Below are 15,631 nucleotides of genomic sequence, written 5' to 3' on the forward strand. Positions count from 1 at the left end.
AAAAAAGCATATTTTGACTCATGAACTAAGCAAAAGCGATATGGAAGTCATTGCGAGCAAACTAAAAGCCAAAGCTGTCAAAGTCACTTTTGCAGTGCTTTAGCTGACTCTGACCATATTTTGTGGCCTGGCCCTTGCTGCTTTTGGGTGAGATGTAGCAGCGCTCATTCACAGCAGTGATCACTTAGCCACATGACGATACCACTGCAGTCAATGAAACCACCCACGGGAGCGTGGAGGTTTGAGCTTAGCTTTTCAGCACAGGCATACGCACAATGCCCTATGTACTGGGTAGGCCTAGTTAATTAAGCATTTATTTTTAAATGTTGCTTTGGAAAGAAGTTTGCTGTCCAAAATAAGAAACTAATATTGCACAACCACTTTCTGCTTGAAAAATCCAGTGGTTAAAACATGCTTTTGCATAATCTCAGCCCTGCAGGGACAGTTCTCACTTCTGAAAAGCAAATTCCCGTCTTTCTGTTTTGCACATGTACAAACAAACAGATCCTGGAACGTCCAAAGCTTATGAATCTTAACTATAATAATGCATTGAATAGAGGCAATACAAGCAGATTTCTCACAGCCTGTGTTTCCTTCGCTCCTTCCTTTCCCCTGCCCCACTTGCACTGCTGGAAGTAAAAAAAATACCTGTTTCTGACAAGTAAATGGAGCTGACATTAGAGCAAAGCTATAAGGTGAATGGGGTATGCGCAAGTCATTTGTCATCTTGACAAAGTGATTTTCGGTCACCAGTGGGACACTTTAAAGACATCTGAATGGTTGGCCTTGACCACCAGCATTTCTCACAGCTTATAAGGAGCCCTGTGGGACTGAGAACACAACCTGCTTTTGGAAGTGACTCCTGCGGTGGTACCTCTTGATAGATGTAAAGGGAGTGTGATATATCAGGTGCCATTAAGATCTTTGCTAGCAGGTTATATTTACATAAGTATGGTGTGCAGATAGCATCTTGTTAACCCAATTAATAAGACTCAAATGTCAGGAAAGGGATTATGCCTGCCTGGAAATTCGCAGTGCTAGAAAGGCAGCCACAGATGATTTCATTGTGTGGGACAGCCCTGTTCTCTTTGAAGAGYAAGAACTCAGGCAGCAATGCCACTAGCTCAGTAACCAGGAGGGAAACCCCAGGAGAGGAGAAAAGATGATCTGAAATCCAAAGTTTTCACAATCGTTAGCATAAAGCATAAGACCAGCTCCAGTAACTTTATGTTGAGAGMGCTAAGTCTCATGAAAAATGAGAACCTGAATCAAAGAAAACTAAGAAATATCCATCAAAGGACTTAGGAAATTAAGTTTTGATCAATTGCACCTCRCTCCATAATAATGAACTATAACCTACGGCAGCCTCCATCAGGAGACGGTTACTGAGTCCTAGGTGTGCCTCGAACTCTTTGGGCTTCAGGTCTGCAGGCGCCAACCTTTGCTTCTGCTCCTGAGCAGTTTGATAGCCAGCTCATGCGAAACCCATCCCTTACACAAAAATCTACCTGAGGTGATTTGGAGCATTTAGATTGGACACAAAACATCTCTACTGAAACATGGCTGGGGAAAGAGCTGCTATGAAAAATCACCCTTCTCTGTGGCATTTTGGATGACACAAATGAAGCTGCCTCTCAAGAGAAGGCCCTCATTGCCAAGCATGTTTGGCATTGGAAGAGGAACTCTTCATACAGCTTGTCAGTGCTGCTGCATTTTGCCTGGACTATTTATGGACTCTTTTCACTAACCTAGAGAAGACCAGGAACTTTCCTGAGAAAGATGAGATCTCTAATCCTTGCATCTGCCATTTGATATACTGTACAATAAGCTGATTTTCTCCCATGCTCTCGAACTATTAAGCTACGTGATAAAAAAGGAGACGCTAGTACCGTCCACGAGCAACTGTTGCTTGGGTTTTGAAAGACACGGCTTAGACACTGAACTCCAAAAGCAGATCAAAGCAGCAAACTCTGAACAGCACAGAATAAGGTACTTGGCCCGAAAACAGAGAGAAGTTCAGCCCAGTATTAAGCAACTCCTGTCAACGCTCTGCTCAGCATGTTGGCTGTAAGAAATCCCTATTCTGAATYGAGGAGACAAAACAGTTAACATGGGCTGCTAGGGCCAACCTAAGCACTGTCTAATGAGTTAACCTAAATCCTTTGATACTAACTGTACCTTAGGGCTACAGTCACAAGCTGTCCACAAATGCATAAGACTAGGACTAAGTCTTTAGAAGATGCTTAAAATCCTTTCACACCTCTGGTTCCAGACTCATACCTGGCTTTCCTGGAGTCAAGTCATATCTATGATCTCTCAAAGCCCTGTCTCACCAGTATACTTCTGTGCTGTCTGGCATGTAAGAGGCAATGCCCAGTAAAGAGACTGAAGCTACCACCGCATCTGTCCAAATGGCTGTGCTCCAGTGAACCTCCCTTTAGATGAAGACGATTTGCTTTCTCTTGCCCTTTTGGCTCCAACATTTGTATGTTTCCATATGTGGATTGGTTAATTATGCCAAGAAACCTGATGATATTATATTCTTTTTATACTAAGATAGTTTTATACAGTTTTAGGCACTAAATACGTACACTTCTTGTAGCAACAAGTACATAAAGCCAGTCCAATTTCTTATTATCATGGCCTAGAGTCCTGTATATTTTTTCTTAATTTCCACTCCAGATTCATTTTGGGTCAAATAGTTTTTGCTTGAGGATTAGAAACCTTGCCAAGTTTAAATTGGACATACATAGACATTTTTCCAGAAGCCATATAAATTGCATGCTTCTTCAATCTCCTCAGCATTTTCATGTTTAAAAAGCTGTGATTCAGCATAGGTGCACTATGCTAGTTGCTAAATGTCTGCATCAGCAAGTTTATCCAGAAATGCCTAATGAGCTCAGATCATAGAAAAAGCAGGCTTCTGTTAAAAAGTGTTTTTATACTATTCCATTGTCAGCATTTTAAAGTGTAACAATTTTAATTGGCCAGCAGCCTTTATCCACTGCTTTTAAGAACAAGACTTCAACCAACCCTTGGTTTTTGGATTAAAAAACTTGCCCTTTTTTGCATTTTGCCAGCCAACATAATTTTCTGTATTTATTTTAATCAAGAGCRTTTGTCAGAGTAAATCACCAATCCATCTAACCTGGTTAACTGGTCCAGCTATCATCAGTACCACGTATCTGGGGAGGAGGTGTGCTAGATATGAAAATGATCCACCATGCTCTGCCATATACAGAAGTAAATATTTTCTCATACAAGCAAATCATCAGCAATCTCCCTGTGCTAAGAGGGTTGGCTGCCCTATCAGTATTTTGGGTCCCATAGGCAACTCTTTAGCTAATAGCCTTATCTAAGGCCCAGCGCACTGTCCAGTTCCTTCCTGCAATGATTTCCAACCAGCACAACCTGGAGGTGTTTCACTAAGTGGCAAAATCAAATCATAACCATTATGTAGCCTTACAGCAGTTGTTTATCAGCTCTTCCCCCTCTCTTCCAAGCCATGCCTCAATTACACATAACCACTCCAACAGAAAAAAAGGAGGAGGAGACAACCTCAGGAYAATCAAGGTCTGTAATTCTTCAGCCACTAATAAATCATAAGAGAAACCAGAAAAACAGATGCAAATGTTGCAACCAGAAAAACAGATGTCCATCGAAATAAATTTCAGTTGTTCCAAACTTTGTGATAGATAATTCCCATTGAAGCCACTTAATATAATGGATTATAAAGATGCCAGGAATCATTAAAAAAAATAAAAATAAAAATAAACACAACTTTTTGACCACAAGTTGTCAGAAATCTGATCTGCCTGGCCAGCGCTCTAGGACACACGGGTTTGTATCTCTTTGGGTGAGGAGGAATGTGAAGCTGCTTCTTCCAAGCCCCAAGCAAGTCCTTTGGCTAAGGAGGAGATGGTGAGCCATACCACACACCACAGCCACTTGGCAAAAGCARCAGCCAGCCCCACACCAAAGGGGCAACCTGCATCCTCAGCTCACACTAGGGTCACGCTAAGCGCCATGGCAGCCCGGTGCTGAGCAATACCTGGTTTTAGTGTGGAGTAGAAATGCTGCCATATAACTCCTCAAATCTGGGGCAGCTCTGGACATTTAGATCAGCATGGCACACGGAGAAGTTTAGAACTGAAATGGAAGGRTCCAGGGAGTCAAAGAGTTTGCACCAATATCCAACGAGCAGGAAGTTTCTGCATTGCTGGTAGGGCTCATGCACCCGTTTGGCTGCTGAGCACAGGGCCACCACTGTACAAAGGCCAGCAGATGCCCTATATGAATCAACCCTGCTCCCGAGCAAATGCCATCTAATTGTGCCGGTACAGCTCTCAGCTGGATCAGACTCAATAAGACTTAATAAGACTCAATCCGCTCTTTAACTTTAAACCTTGGGGAAGAGGTTTCTTTAAAACTGGGATTCAAAGAAACTGGGGCCTCAGATTGCCAGTGAAAATTCCAAATCTTCTGCATCCTTTTTCTAATTGCTGTTTGATCACGTGCCCATACTTTGTGTCCACAAAACAAACAGATCTCCAATTCTAACGCTATTTAATAGCGCTGCCTGTTGCTGTGGCGCTTTCCCTCTCTGGAAAGTCTAAAATACAATACAGAAAACGAGAACTACAGATGGGAGATTGTTGTGGAGAACTGATRAGAAAACATATGTAACAACAAATAAAGAGGATGCAAATCATAAATGGTGCATGAAGGTATGTTATTTTTTCAGAGAGGTAGTGGGAAAGTACACAGTCCTAGCTTAACAGGCCATTTTGGTGCACTAGGTAGACTAAGCGGATTCCAGGCATATAGGGTAACAAATGGAAAAAAATAGCAAAAAGAATTCCAAGAAATAAACTGAGAGGCAGGAAAAAAAGGGTGAGATCGAGATGTTTCAGAGAAGCACAGAAGGTCAGCTCCTGACAAAAARGACAAGGAGGGATGGGGTCCTCGCTGTGCTCAGACGCAGAGCTCGGCGCTCAATTGAGCCGGATGCGTAGTGGGGCACAGGGCTAAATCTGACAAATGGTCAGACTAAGACTGTTTTAGCTGCAGCTTAATGCATAAGATGAAGAGGCCACGAGGCCTCAGAGGAAGTAATAACAGCAGTTATTAGGTACAATATGAGCAGGTACCAGTGCGATAGTCATTTTAATAGTAGCAATACAGGTAAAAGCTTTTATACAATATTGTTTTTCTTCACAATGGGCTTTTATTTGACCATAAGCTTAATATAAAAAGGTTGCATTTTCATTTGATTTTTTGGTTGTTGCTTAATATTTTTCTTCTCTCAAATATTTCTATTAAAACATGATGGGGAAATAAAACCAGATATTTTGTGGGGGAAAAAAATATCTATTTTTATATAGCAGCACAAAGCAGAACACCAGAAATACTGACATGGTGAACCATTCACTTACAGGACCATAATTCTTAAAAAGACCGTTAACAACTCAATGGAAGAAACTTGAAAGCTAATAAAAACTATATACAGGTAACTGTAAGCTTTTAAAATGCCATTTTGATATTGAACCAGCTCTTTAATAATGTTTTTCTTATTGGCAATAAAAAAGTGCCTTAACCTAGACTGATCTATTTTGCACTTATTGTAGATACATTCCTAAGACATTGGCAACTTACATTTTTCTCTTTAGTACATGGCATTTTTGTGCCCTTCATATTTTTTCCACATATTATTTATACATTTTAAATATGTTCTTTTGTACTTTAGTTTTCTGATCCTTTAATCACGCCAAAGAGGATCTCACTTCCCTACTTGATGCACTGTATCTTCATCATCATTGCAGTGTCATATCACCAGCGTTTTGCCAAGACTTAAAATCAGTTCAGCACTGCGTGCATATTTATGTTTGCTCAATGCAGCTGACTCTATGTCAGAAATGTGCAAGCAGTGAAGTGTTCACTATCCCATGTGGTCTGAGAAGAATATGAAAYAGCTTCTTCAAGCCTGCAGATTTCCAGAAGGGTTTAATCACAAACTGTCACATACGACTGACTGCACAACACGCGTCTGAAACACACGTCACGCTAAAGCGCAGCAAGGCAGAGGCAGACRTACCTGCGGAGGGATTTGCCGTGCCGCTCTCACCCACAGCGCAGAGCACAAAGCTTCTCTGAAGTGCACYGAGCTGCAGAGAACTGGGCACAAGGGGCACCAAGAGACCTGACCTGGCAACCAAAGTCCTTACGGAGGTTCGGGGAGATGCGGCACTTGCCCGCGCTGTGGCTGTGTACACACAGCCCCAGCAGAARCAGGTCTGTAGAGGGAAACAGCAGGTGCTGATGATCCAGTATATGGCTGGTGTGCATTTTGGGAGGGTTTWCTTTGGTGTAGGTCTAGCCTGTTTCTTGGACTGAACACCCATTAACAGCTAAAGCCCCTCTTCCAGGTTAATTTCATAGAAATTTGGGAAATGTTGGATGGAAAGGACCAATGGATCAGCCTCCTGCTTGAAGTGGCACTAATGCCAGTACAGTGCTTTGATCTGGAAGAAATCCTGTCTGCCYGCTCTGGCCATGCCTGTATACAGGACCAGGCTGGTTCAAAAGTTGCCTCAACGCTGCTGATGCAAACAGAGTATTAAGCTCAATAGCCACCTTCTGCGAGCAGTAGTTTGGATTTCACTCTCAGAAGCACCAAAGCCTTGTCTTGCACACAGGTACTGCCTGAATTAATAAAAAATACAACGGAATCTRTATCTAACTCATCCTTCAGGAGACCCTGCCAAAGCAGTTCAGTTCCAGAACAGGCAAAAATAACCAGCTCTGGCTCTTRATTTGATTCACTTCTCACTCACAAAACCATCTTTGTATAAACCCACAGATATTTGGTCTCTCTGACAAAGTACACATGGGATAYCCAACTGCACTGGACACAGAGTTTTGACTGTGTTTTGTTTTCTGAGTTTTGGGCTTTTTTTTTTCTTCATTTAAGAGATGGCATATACATATATCTTTTTTTAATTGGATAAAAAATAATAAAAACCTTCCATCATGTAGGGGCATGCTTATGTTCCAGGACCCCTTCAAACACCGATCAAAACAATGTTCTCTTTTGCGTTAATATGGGGGTGAAAACTACCAGAATAGTATTGTATCTTTGGCTTTTTTGTCTCTTTGTTATTTTTGTGGGTGAAGAGAAAGTGGATTATATTATACAGTAATAAAGACCAAAAATATTTAAACTGAAAGAAGATGCAGCCTTGGTAGGTTCTGTAGTTGATGTATGCAAACTATTGAAATTATATTAAATCAAATAGGTATGAAAGAATTGTTTGATGGGTTTTGTGTGTGTGTTTTCTTTTTTTAATATGCACTACTCCTCTAAAAATCATCTGGSTCACATTATACCTTGATGCAACAACAATTGAATCCTGATGTACTAAAACATTGCCATCTTCACTGAACATGTGTCAAACACTTGCTCTCAGGCTAGCTATACAATTTCAGCTTGTCTATTGTGCCACAAGAATCAACTATGTTTATATATATATATTATATATATATATATGTATATGCTACATAGTAAAGAATCCCTGAAGATTCAGTAGCTTTCTTGCATTAGTATTTGATGAGGAGTTTGAAGGGTACAGGGAAAGCAAAGAGTAAAGATGTTTTCTTCCATTTTTTGGTCTGCTTGCACTTGGTTTCCCTACTCATTTGGTTCAAGCTAGGTAAAACACTAGATCTTATAATTCCAAATTTAACCTATTTTTTTTTTTTTTATGAGCAAAGGTCAAATTCTACATTGCACATTTGGATTTAAAGGTGGAAATTTAAACTAAAGAATGATGTTTCATGCTGAATAAAACTTAYGCCAAGCAAAGCTCTGATTTCTAGTTTCCTCAGCTCCTGTCTCTAAACTTTGCTCAGGTTTCCAACACTTGGTTACACTTTCTGGCTCACATTTGTTTTCTTCTGTTCTGGATTTAGGTGATAAAAGGTTGAGACATATGATTACCACTCCTCAGGTGTGCTCAGCAAGTTTGAGGCATAGACATGAGAGGACAGGAGGGGAAGAAAAAGGGGGAAATGGCCCTGGTTTAGATGCAGTTTATCAAGATCACCATTGGCTTTTATTCTTTTATCAGCTGTTTCTTGACACAACTCACTTTGTTCTCAAGTATTTAAAAAAAAAAAAAAAAAGTGAAAAGTAAAATCAAACTTCTTTCCCACATAGAACACAGCAAAGATACTGCCCTGCATTCTCCCAACAAAGTAAGAATAATTTTCTGCCCAAATGAGAAACTGAGATAAGCTTTTGCAATGCACAAGCCATCGTTACCTAAGGTGTGGCTACCTATTTCACTGTAGTTAAGGGCAACAGACTGGCTTCTCACCTATCCCTTTCAGCTGGCATTTTTGGTCCATTCATTTTAAAACTATATCCACCACTAGCCAATGAACAGGTTATTCTTGGATCCCTGCTTGCTTCTGGCAAGATGTTCAGGGTTCACGTAGACGATGATAAATGAGGATAAAATTACACGGCTTTCTTCACCACCACCAGCACTACCAACTATCATCATTGACACTGGTGAGCTCATCTCACCAGTACTCAGAAGTTTAATTCAGGTACGTTAATTCTGTGGAGTTTTTATGTTTTGTCCTATAATTATAGGCAGGTTCTCATTTCATCTATTTCCGCTGGACTATAGCATTTTTATGTCTTTTCCACCCTCATATTGAGTATGTATTTCTTGAAAGCAAATGCCATAATATCAGGCATGAGTCTATTTCTATTTTGAGTTTTAGATTCCTTCCAGCCAAAAAGCCCTACCAACAAAAACTCTACTGCACTTAGCCATTTACCGTACTTGTACCAAAGTTGAACATAAAATATTCCATACCCATTTTATACRTCGACATCCATATAAAAGAAGTCTAATTAAAAGTTCCCCCAATATTCTGCTAATAGCATTTTCCCCTTAATATGACAAAATGCTCAAAATATATCTGTGYTATAGAAAGTCCCAATGGATTATTTGTGGTAAGTCTTCATATTTATGAAGTTCTGTTTTTACTAGCACAAATTCACTCATATATACCTTAAGCCTAATACTTTTATATATGAAGTATAAGTCACAGTTTATACAAAATAYAAAGATCTGAATCTGTTAGACATGACATGTTTCAAACCTTCTCAAACTGTAGAGGTGCATAAAGWGCTCCTAAAGATGAAACTAAACTTGTTTTTCACTGACAAATGAGAATATTTTTAGAAGGGAATTTTTGCATTAGGTAGTACAGTTATAATCCCTGGTGGTCTTAAAGCATTTAATAACTAGAATAAAAGAATCAGTTTCTCAGGCTGAACCAATATAATTCCCTTATGAATGCTATGAAGATTATATATCTTTACCTATAATCACCATGCCAATTCAGAAGTGTTCTTTAAAATTCAATCCTTTTTCATTCAACTTTATAACCCACAGAGTTTCACTGCTTTGATTTTCACAATCCAACAGCTCATTAGATTTTCTTATTATTGACCACTAAACTAACACAAAATAGTTTCACAGTTGTATTCAATAATATGTTCTATGAATATTTTTTGTATTGCCAAGGGTCACATCCTTATCCTTACTATAATACTGCCTTTTTTGATAACTTTATTTTTCTTCACAGAGTTCGTGTATTTATTCCTTGCTGCTGTTTGTCATATCTGGCATTCCCATTCAGCTGGGGACCTTCCCTTGATAAGGGGCTCGCTGCCTCTTAGAGGGAGTCTTTTCCACCTCTTAGAGGGAGTCTTTTCCACCTCTTAGAGAAGTCCTTGGCTATAACCATGGTTGAAATGGGCCAGTCCACCATAGTATACTGTGCTGGCACTTCACAAGGAGGCCTGCGTGCAATTTTTATCTGGCCTAGCTTCAGAACAACAATTTTCAAGTGCAGTGTCTATCTTCCCATTTTAACCACTACCTCTAAGTACTAAGGATGCTGCTGTGTTCTCCAGTTCCTGTGTTTAACAGCATACAATGTGTATGTACAGGAAAAMAAGTACTTCCAGTTACCTTCAGCCTGCTTTTTTGCTATGCCTGTGTCCCAAATATGGTAGAAACCCAGGAGTTTTTCCAGAGATAGCAAGTCTCCTTGGAGATGCAGGACCACAGACATCCAAAATGCAAATGGGCAGAAGACTGGGGCACATGAGCCCTAACATCATCTTTCAGACAGCAACAGCAAGTCGTTGTAACAACTCTCAAAACCTCTGGATCGTAAAACCAGCTTAATCTGCTTTTGCCCATCTATGTCTTAGAACAAATTTAGTTGAGCAGACACTTCAAAAACSTACTATCAGTGCAGCCTGCCCATTGCCAGAGACAAAAAGAAAACGAACATGTTAATGCTGTGGCTACACTACACACAGCCACTCATAAAGCAAATGTTAGTGAAGTGAAAAGGGATGGTTTTGTCATTAAACCATTAGACCAGGAGTTAGGAGGCCTGAGCTTTCATCACAGTCCTACAAGAAATTCCTTGTGGATAAACCACAATCTCTCTGTGACTTTGATGTTTTCCTCTTCAATAAAAATGGTCTTTTTCTGTGGTCAGCTGCAATTAATGATCAATTCTTTGGAGATCAAATTCATCCATGTTTATCAAGAGCTTAGAGATGATTAAGTGGAAAGTAATATAGAATTGCTTAAATGTTGTAATTGTAAAAGCTCACATCAAAATTATTTGCTTATAGATGTTTAAAATTATCACTTTTATGGTCATTATTATGACCATAAATTGGATATATATAAAATATAAGTTAGGGATGTCTAAATTTTGATCCTGTCAGGACTAATGAGAAATCCCATCCAAAATGCCAAAGAAAAATGAGTTTTATCAGTCCTATGTAAAAGGTAAAATCTTGCTGCAACTTTGTTAGTTCTCRTGTTTGCTAACAGAAAATATTTTTAGGATGTATAGATTCATAGGCACTGGACCCTCTTGTCTGACTTTCTTTGTATCACTAGCCATAGAGTTTCATTCTGTTACTTCGGTGCTGAATCACATATTCAAAACTAAAGCAAACTTCTGATTAAAGCATTGTATCGCACCAGCTGAAAGCATCACACRAAGCAAAATCCAGCGTTATCCATAGCGGCTTGCTCTACTGCAGTTCTTACACATAGACCTGCAGTGCACATTTACATTTACACACATACATGCACTTAGTCTTACCTCTGTTTCCTTATACTAAGAGCAAATATCAGTGTCATTCTGCACACTCCAACAAATTTCAATTTAACAAGTAGGGAGGTCTGAAATAGAGTTATCTCATAGTGTGGGCAGTGCCTTTTTTATTAGAAAAGCATTACCTATACTTTAGAAGTGAATGATTTACTACGTGCTACRTGAAAATTTCAGCACATGTCCCCCAGCCTGAATTCCTGTATCACAACTTCTCTTTCCACACATTACAGCAGATGCGCATGAACTCATCTTGTTTGCTAGTTAGACTTGGCTGTTTCTAGAAGATCCCCATCAGTGCCATTTTCATATTTGAAATTCAGAGATTTGTGTTATCAATAACTCAAAAAGACGAAACAAAACCTTTCRTGTAAAGCAGCAGCCCCTGAACACAGGGTCTGTTTTATCTGCTTTGTTTTTAATCATYATCAGTCTACCCTGTCAAGCAATAAGAATAGGCAACTTTTGGTTTTGGTCTTCCTACCAAGACTTCTCAGCAGTGTATAAGGAACAGCATTCGTAATTGCTCGTTGCAATCTGTGTTGCATTACTGCAATTTGTTTGTGGCCTGCGAGTTTCTCGTTTTTACTGCATCTCCTCTTGGAGCACCAGTCATTTGCCCTCCCAACTGATTCAGCCAGGAAACAGGAGCTGCGAGCAGGAGACTGCTTCGCCCCTGCTGCTTCCCTCTCCCTCCCTCGCTGGGACACGTTCCTGCGCGCTGCAGGACACAGCTCCCAGCGTCAGCTCTGTCAAATGCTTGAGGATTCAATTCCAGCATTTCAGTTCCATCTTCCCTTATTTGCAAGGCAGGAAAGACTTGGAAGGATRTTACTTCGATATTCCTCTTCTGCCCAGGGCCATTCGGATCTCTGGAACTTGCGCAGCTCTTTAGGACCGTTTGCATTTGTACAAAATGTATTACCGCTAGGGGAGGTCTGTCACAAACCAATCCAATAATTCAGTTACTTGTTTTACTTTGTTTCTAACACAAGTGCCCTTTGTCGAATTTTCTGTTCATGCTTGGACAGCAATTGCTTCCTTCCTGGAACAGCTGATTAAGGTCTCTTGTTAGTTGCTCACTCCTTACTATATGAACATCCATCAGGTTTGCCCTTGTAGAGTATGATCAGCCTTCCAGAGAAAGTTCCTCACTGCACGGCTATTAAATAATCAATATTTCTGGTTGGATAGAAGGAAACCTGGTTCTTTTTCCCCTCCTTGTCACAAATCACCACATTGCTTTCTGCTCTCCTCAGACCTCTTATAATTGACCTTTTCCCTTGTGACAGCCCTGACAAAGATTTCAGAAACTGGCTGTTCAATAAGTCATTGCTTTGGATGCTGCACAGTGTAAAAGTCAGTATCTCCAGATGGGTTTCCTTCTTCTCTACCAAGTCTCCTAGCTTCCATCCAAGAAACAGAGATCKCTTTTATCCTTTGGCAGAAATAAAACGGAGCGTATCCAGTGTAGGTAACTGCAGTTACTCCCTAGGCATCTATATTCTTAATAGCACGCAGTATGCTACATGCATAGAGGGGAACCAAATGTCCTCATCTGCTGGTTCCCTAAAGCAAGCCTTTCAAACCACATAGATTTCTTACATCCCGTGTTTTTTGCAGTTYTTCATGTTCATACACTAAAAGGGTGCTCATTGATTTAATAAGCCAAGGTCTAGAGAGATCTATAAATACAAGTATTTTACCCTGATGCATTATTGCCCTAATGCCCAAGACTGAACTTCTGCTCCTTCACAGATAAATTGCTTCCTCGCTGGTTAACACCAGCTTCCATTAGCAAGAGTGGTGGCAGACATATTTAGGAAGGTGATCCATGATAAAACACAGCTTCATTTCTTTTCTTGTTTTCCCTTTGATTTCTTTACTCACCACATCCCATTCCCCTCCTTTTCCCATCCCTCTCTACCCAGAAGAATCAATAACTTATTCTTTATCACTATTAGCTAAAAAGTTATCACTGAGTCTCACTTAAAATCTACTGAAGTCAGTGCAGTGACATCCATCAAYTTCAGCAGGCTTAAGATCAGGTTCACTGTGGTTCGTTCCTACAGTTGCCAAAATTGCCTTTTAAAGGCAGTCAGAAACTGCCTTCTTTAACTATTTTATAGATTTAAAATAGTGATGGCTCTCTAGAAATACTAATAATATCAATAGCAGTAACAGAATTGGGGTTCTTCATATTTCGGCCCTGAAACAGAAAATATTCTGTAGATTCAGCTACTCTGTAACTTCCAATATGTAAAATGTAGTGATTTTTGTCTATGTTTTTCTTTGCATTCAACAGCAAATTAAGGTTTATGGCTATGGTTTACGGTTATGGTTTTTCTCTTAAATATATTGTGAAAATTTTTATTTAGAGCAACTATTTTTCAATAACTCCTAAGCCTTGGCTTCCCGAGCTGAACTGCTTCCAGAATGCTTAACTCTGAAGCATTCTGGCAGAATATTTCTCCCAGAAATGTGTATCAACCAGTGACATTATTAACTGCTGAATTCCCAGCACAAGACACAGTGTCCTCCTTGGAATAAAGCACTTTTATCAAAGTATCATGCGTGCTGTCACTGTCTTCTTATTACAGCACGTACAGTCCCATTGCAGCCTGCACTATGGCCCCTTGTGCCCATTTCTCAGCCATCAGCGCGTGACGCTAAGCATATTGAAGCTAGAAACAGCAGCATTTCCAAACCTCTACATTTCACCCTCTTTGCTAAGCTATATGCAAAGACTTTTGTGTGCCAGAGCACCTCTGACTTTGCRAAAACTGTTCTCACCCTGAATTCACATGATAAATGCAGTTCCACAATGTCATACTTAAAGTCAGGTATAACTTTGCGCCTGAGAGTTTTAAAGTCAAAGAAACAATTGCCAGATCGTGGATTGGATTACTTTCCATTAGCTCGGCACTGAGATAACCCTGTGCTACATAAAGGCAACGGACATACCCAAGATTTGATTAGGTAAAATGCTCTTCCGCTTTGTGCGGTTACTCTTAGTACAGGCCTGAATGTTCTCATTATCTGAAATCCAAACTTACCAGGCAAATGCACATTATACAAGGGTTGTCTGTGATGAATGGTATCTGTAGAACTTCCCCTTCATTTTCACATTTTGCAACAGATCCTGAAAGAGAAATAAAAATTAAAAAATATTGATACATTTTAATTGCCCCATCTGGTTTTGGAAACTACTCTAGTTGCTCCATTCCTGGTCTTCAGTTTTAGGTTCTGCCTTAAGTTGCCTGTTTTAAGCAACCAAGGGTGCTAGGGGTTTTTGTAAGCATCCAAAGTGAACGGGTAAATGACTGGCCTTTTATTGCTGCACAAGCCTAGACTTTCTTTGTGCCTGTTATAGCARAGAAGGACACTTTTTCTCTTCTCAGATGACGTGTGGAGAATAATGAGTACTCCACGCAAAGCAGGACACCTCTATAATGATAGCTCCAGAGCTCACCGAAATCAGGAGAAAGCTGTCCATGACACATGGAGGATTCAGACCAGAATCATCTGTACAACACAAGCACTAAACCAAGCATCCTTTCTAATGCATGACAGCCAACTGGCAGACGAGTCAAAATTAGCAGGCTAACTGTCAAAACGAATCCAGTCAGAAATCCCTTTACGGCCCTGTCCCCGACAAGTCCGCCTTGTGTCATGCTGGAGCCGCTCCTCGAAACCTAATGCCCCTTTGCTCGCGCTAGCGGTCGATGCAGCGCTCCCCGCCGCGCCCCAGGTATCGCTAACAGGTATCCCTCGGGGCGGGGGAGGCAAGGGGGAGAAGCGCAGCCCCCGTTCGCCCTGCCCCTGCCCGAACCACGCCGTGACACCCCCCCAGCCCCCGCCTTTCCCACGCTTGCGCCCCGACGGCAGGTGGGCGCCGCGCAGCCTGCGCGCCCGCCGCCTCCTCCGCGGCCCCTTACCTGTGAGCAGGGAGGAGGCCAGCGCCGCGGGGAGGCACACGGCGCCCAGGAGGACGGCGGCGGCGGCCGGGACGAGGCGCGCCGCCGCCGCCGCCCTGCTCCCGCCGAGCCGCGGCATCGCGCCGCGCCGCGGCGGCCGCTGCGGGACGCGCCGTCGGGTGGCGGAGCCCGGCCGCCCCCGGCACCTACACCCGGCCCCGGGCGGCGGCGGCAGGAGGAGGAGGAGAAGGAGAAGGAGGAGGCGGCAGCCTGGGCGGGGGGGAGGAAGGGAGACGCTGCCCCGCTGGGGAGTCCCACCCCACGGCGGCACCGGGGGAGGGGATTGCCGGTGCGGGGAAAGCAGCTGTCAGCGCCGGCCCCTCGGCCCCGCACCCCCTCTTTGCATCGCCCCCCGCCCCTGCCCGCATCCCTTCTTATACCTTCCTCTCCCCATAGTCCCTCCTCCGGCACCCCCCGGCCCCATGCCTCCC

At 41.8% G+C, this 15,631-nt stretch overlaps 1 protein-coding gene across 1 annotated transcript in view; it reads right to left on the reverse strand.

Moving 5' to 3' along the window:
- The window catches only part of BMPER (BMP binding endothelial regulator), a 150,408-nt gene extending 135,129 nt beyond the window's left edge, over positions 1 to 15,279 (reverse strand). Inside the window, exons 1-2 of the mRNA XM_085303689.1 lie at positions 15,162 to 15,279; positions 14,280 to 14,365 (exon numbers count right to left, since the gene is read on the reverse strand). Of these exons, the coding sequence (XP_085159815.1) occupies positions 14,280 to 14,365; positions 15,162 to 15,279 (204 nt within the window). The remainder of the gene's footprint in view (positions 1 to 14,279; positions 14,366 to 15,161) is intronic.
- Positions 15,280 to 15,631: the final 352 nt, after the last annotated feature.

Source organism: Rhea americana, unplaced genomic scaffold (genome assembly GCF_003343005.1).
Source record: "Rhea americana isolate MKP2758 unplaced genomic scaffold, rheAme1 scaffold_100, whole genome shotgun sequence".
Lineage (NCBI taxonomy): Eukaryota > Metazoa > Chordata > Aves > Rheiformes > Rheidae > Rhea > Rhea americana.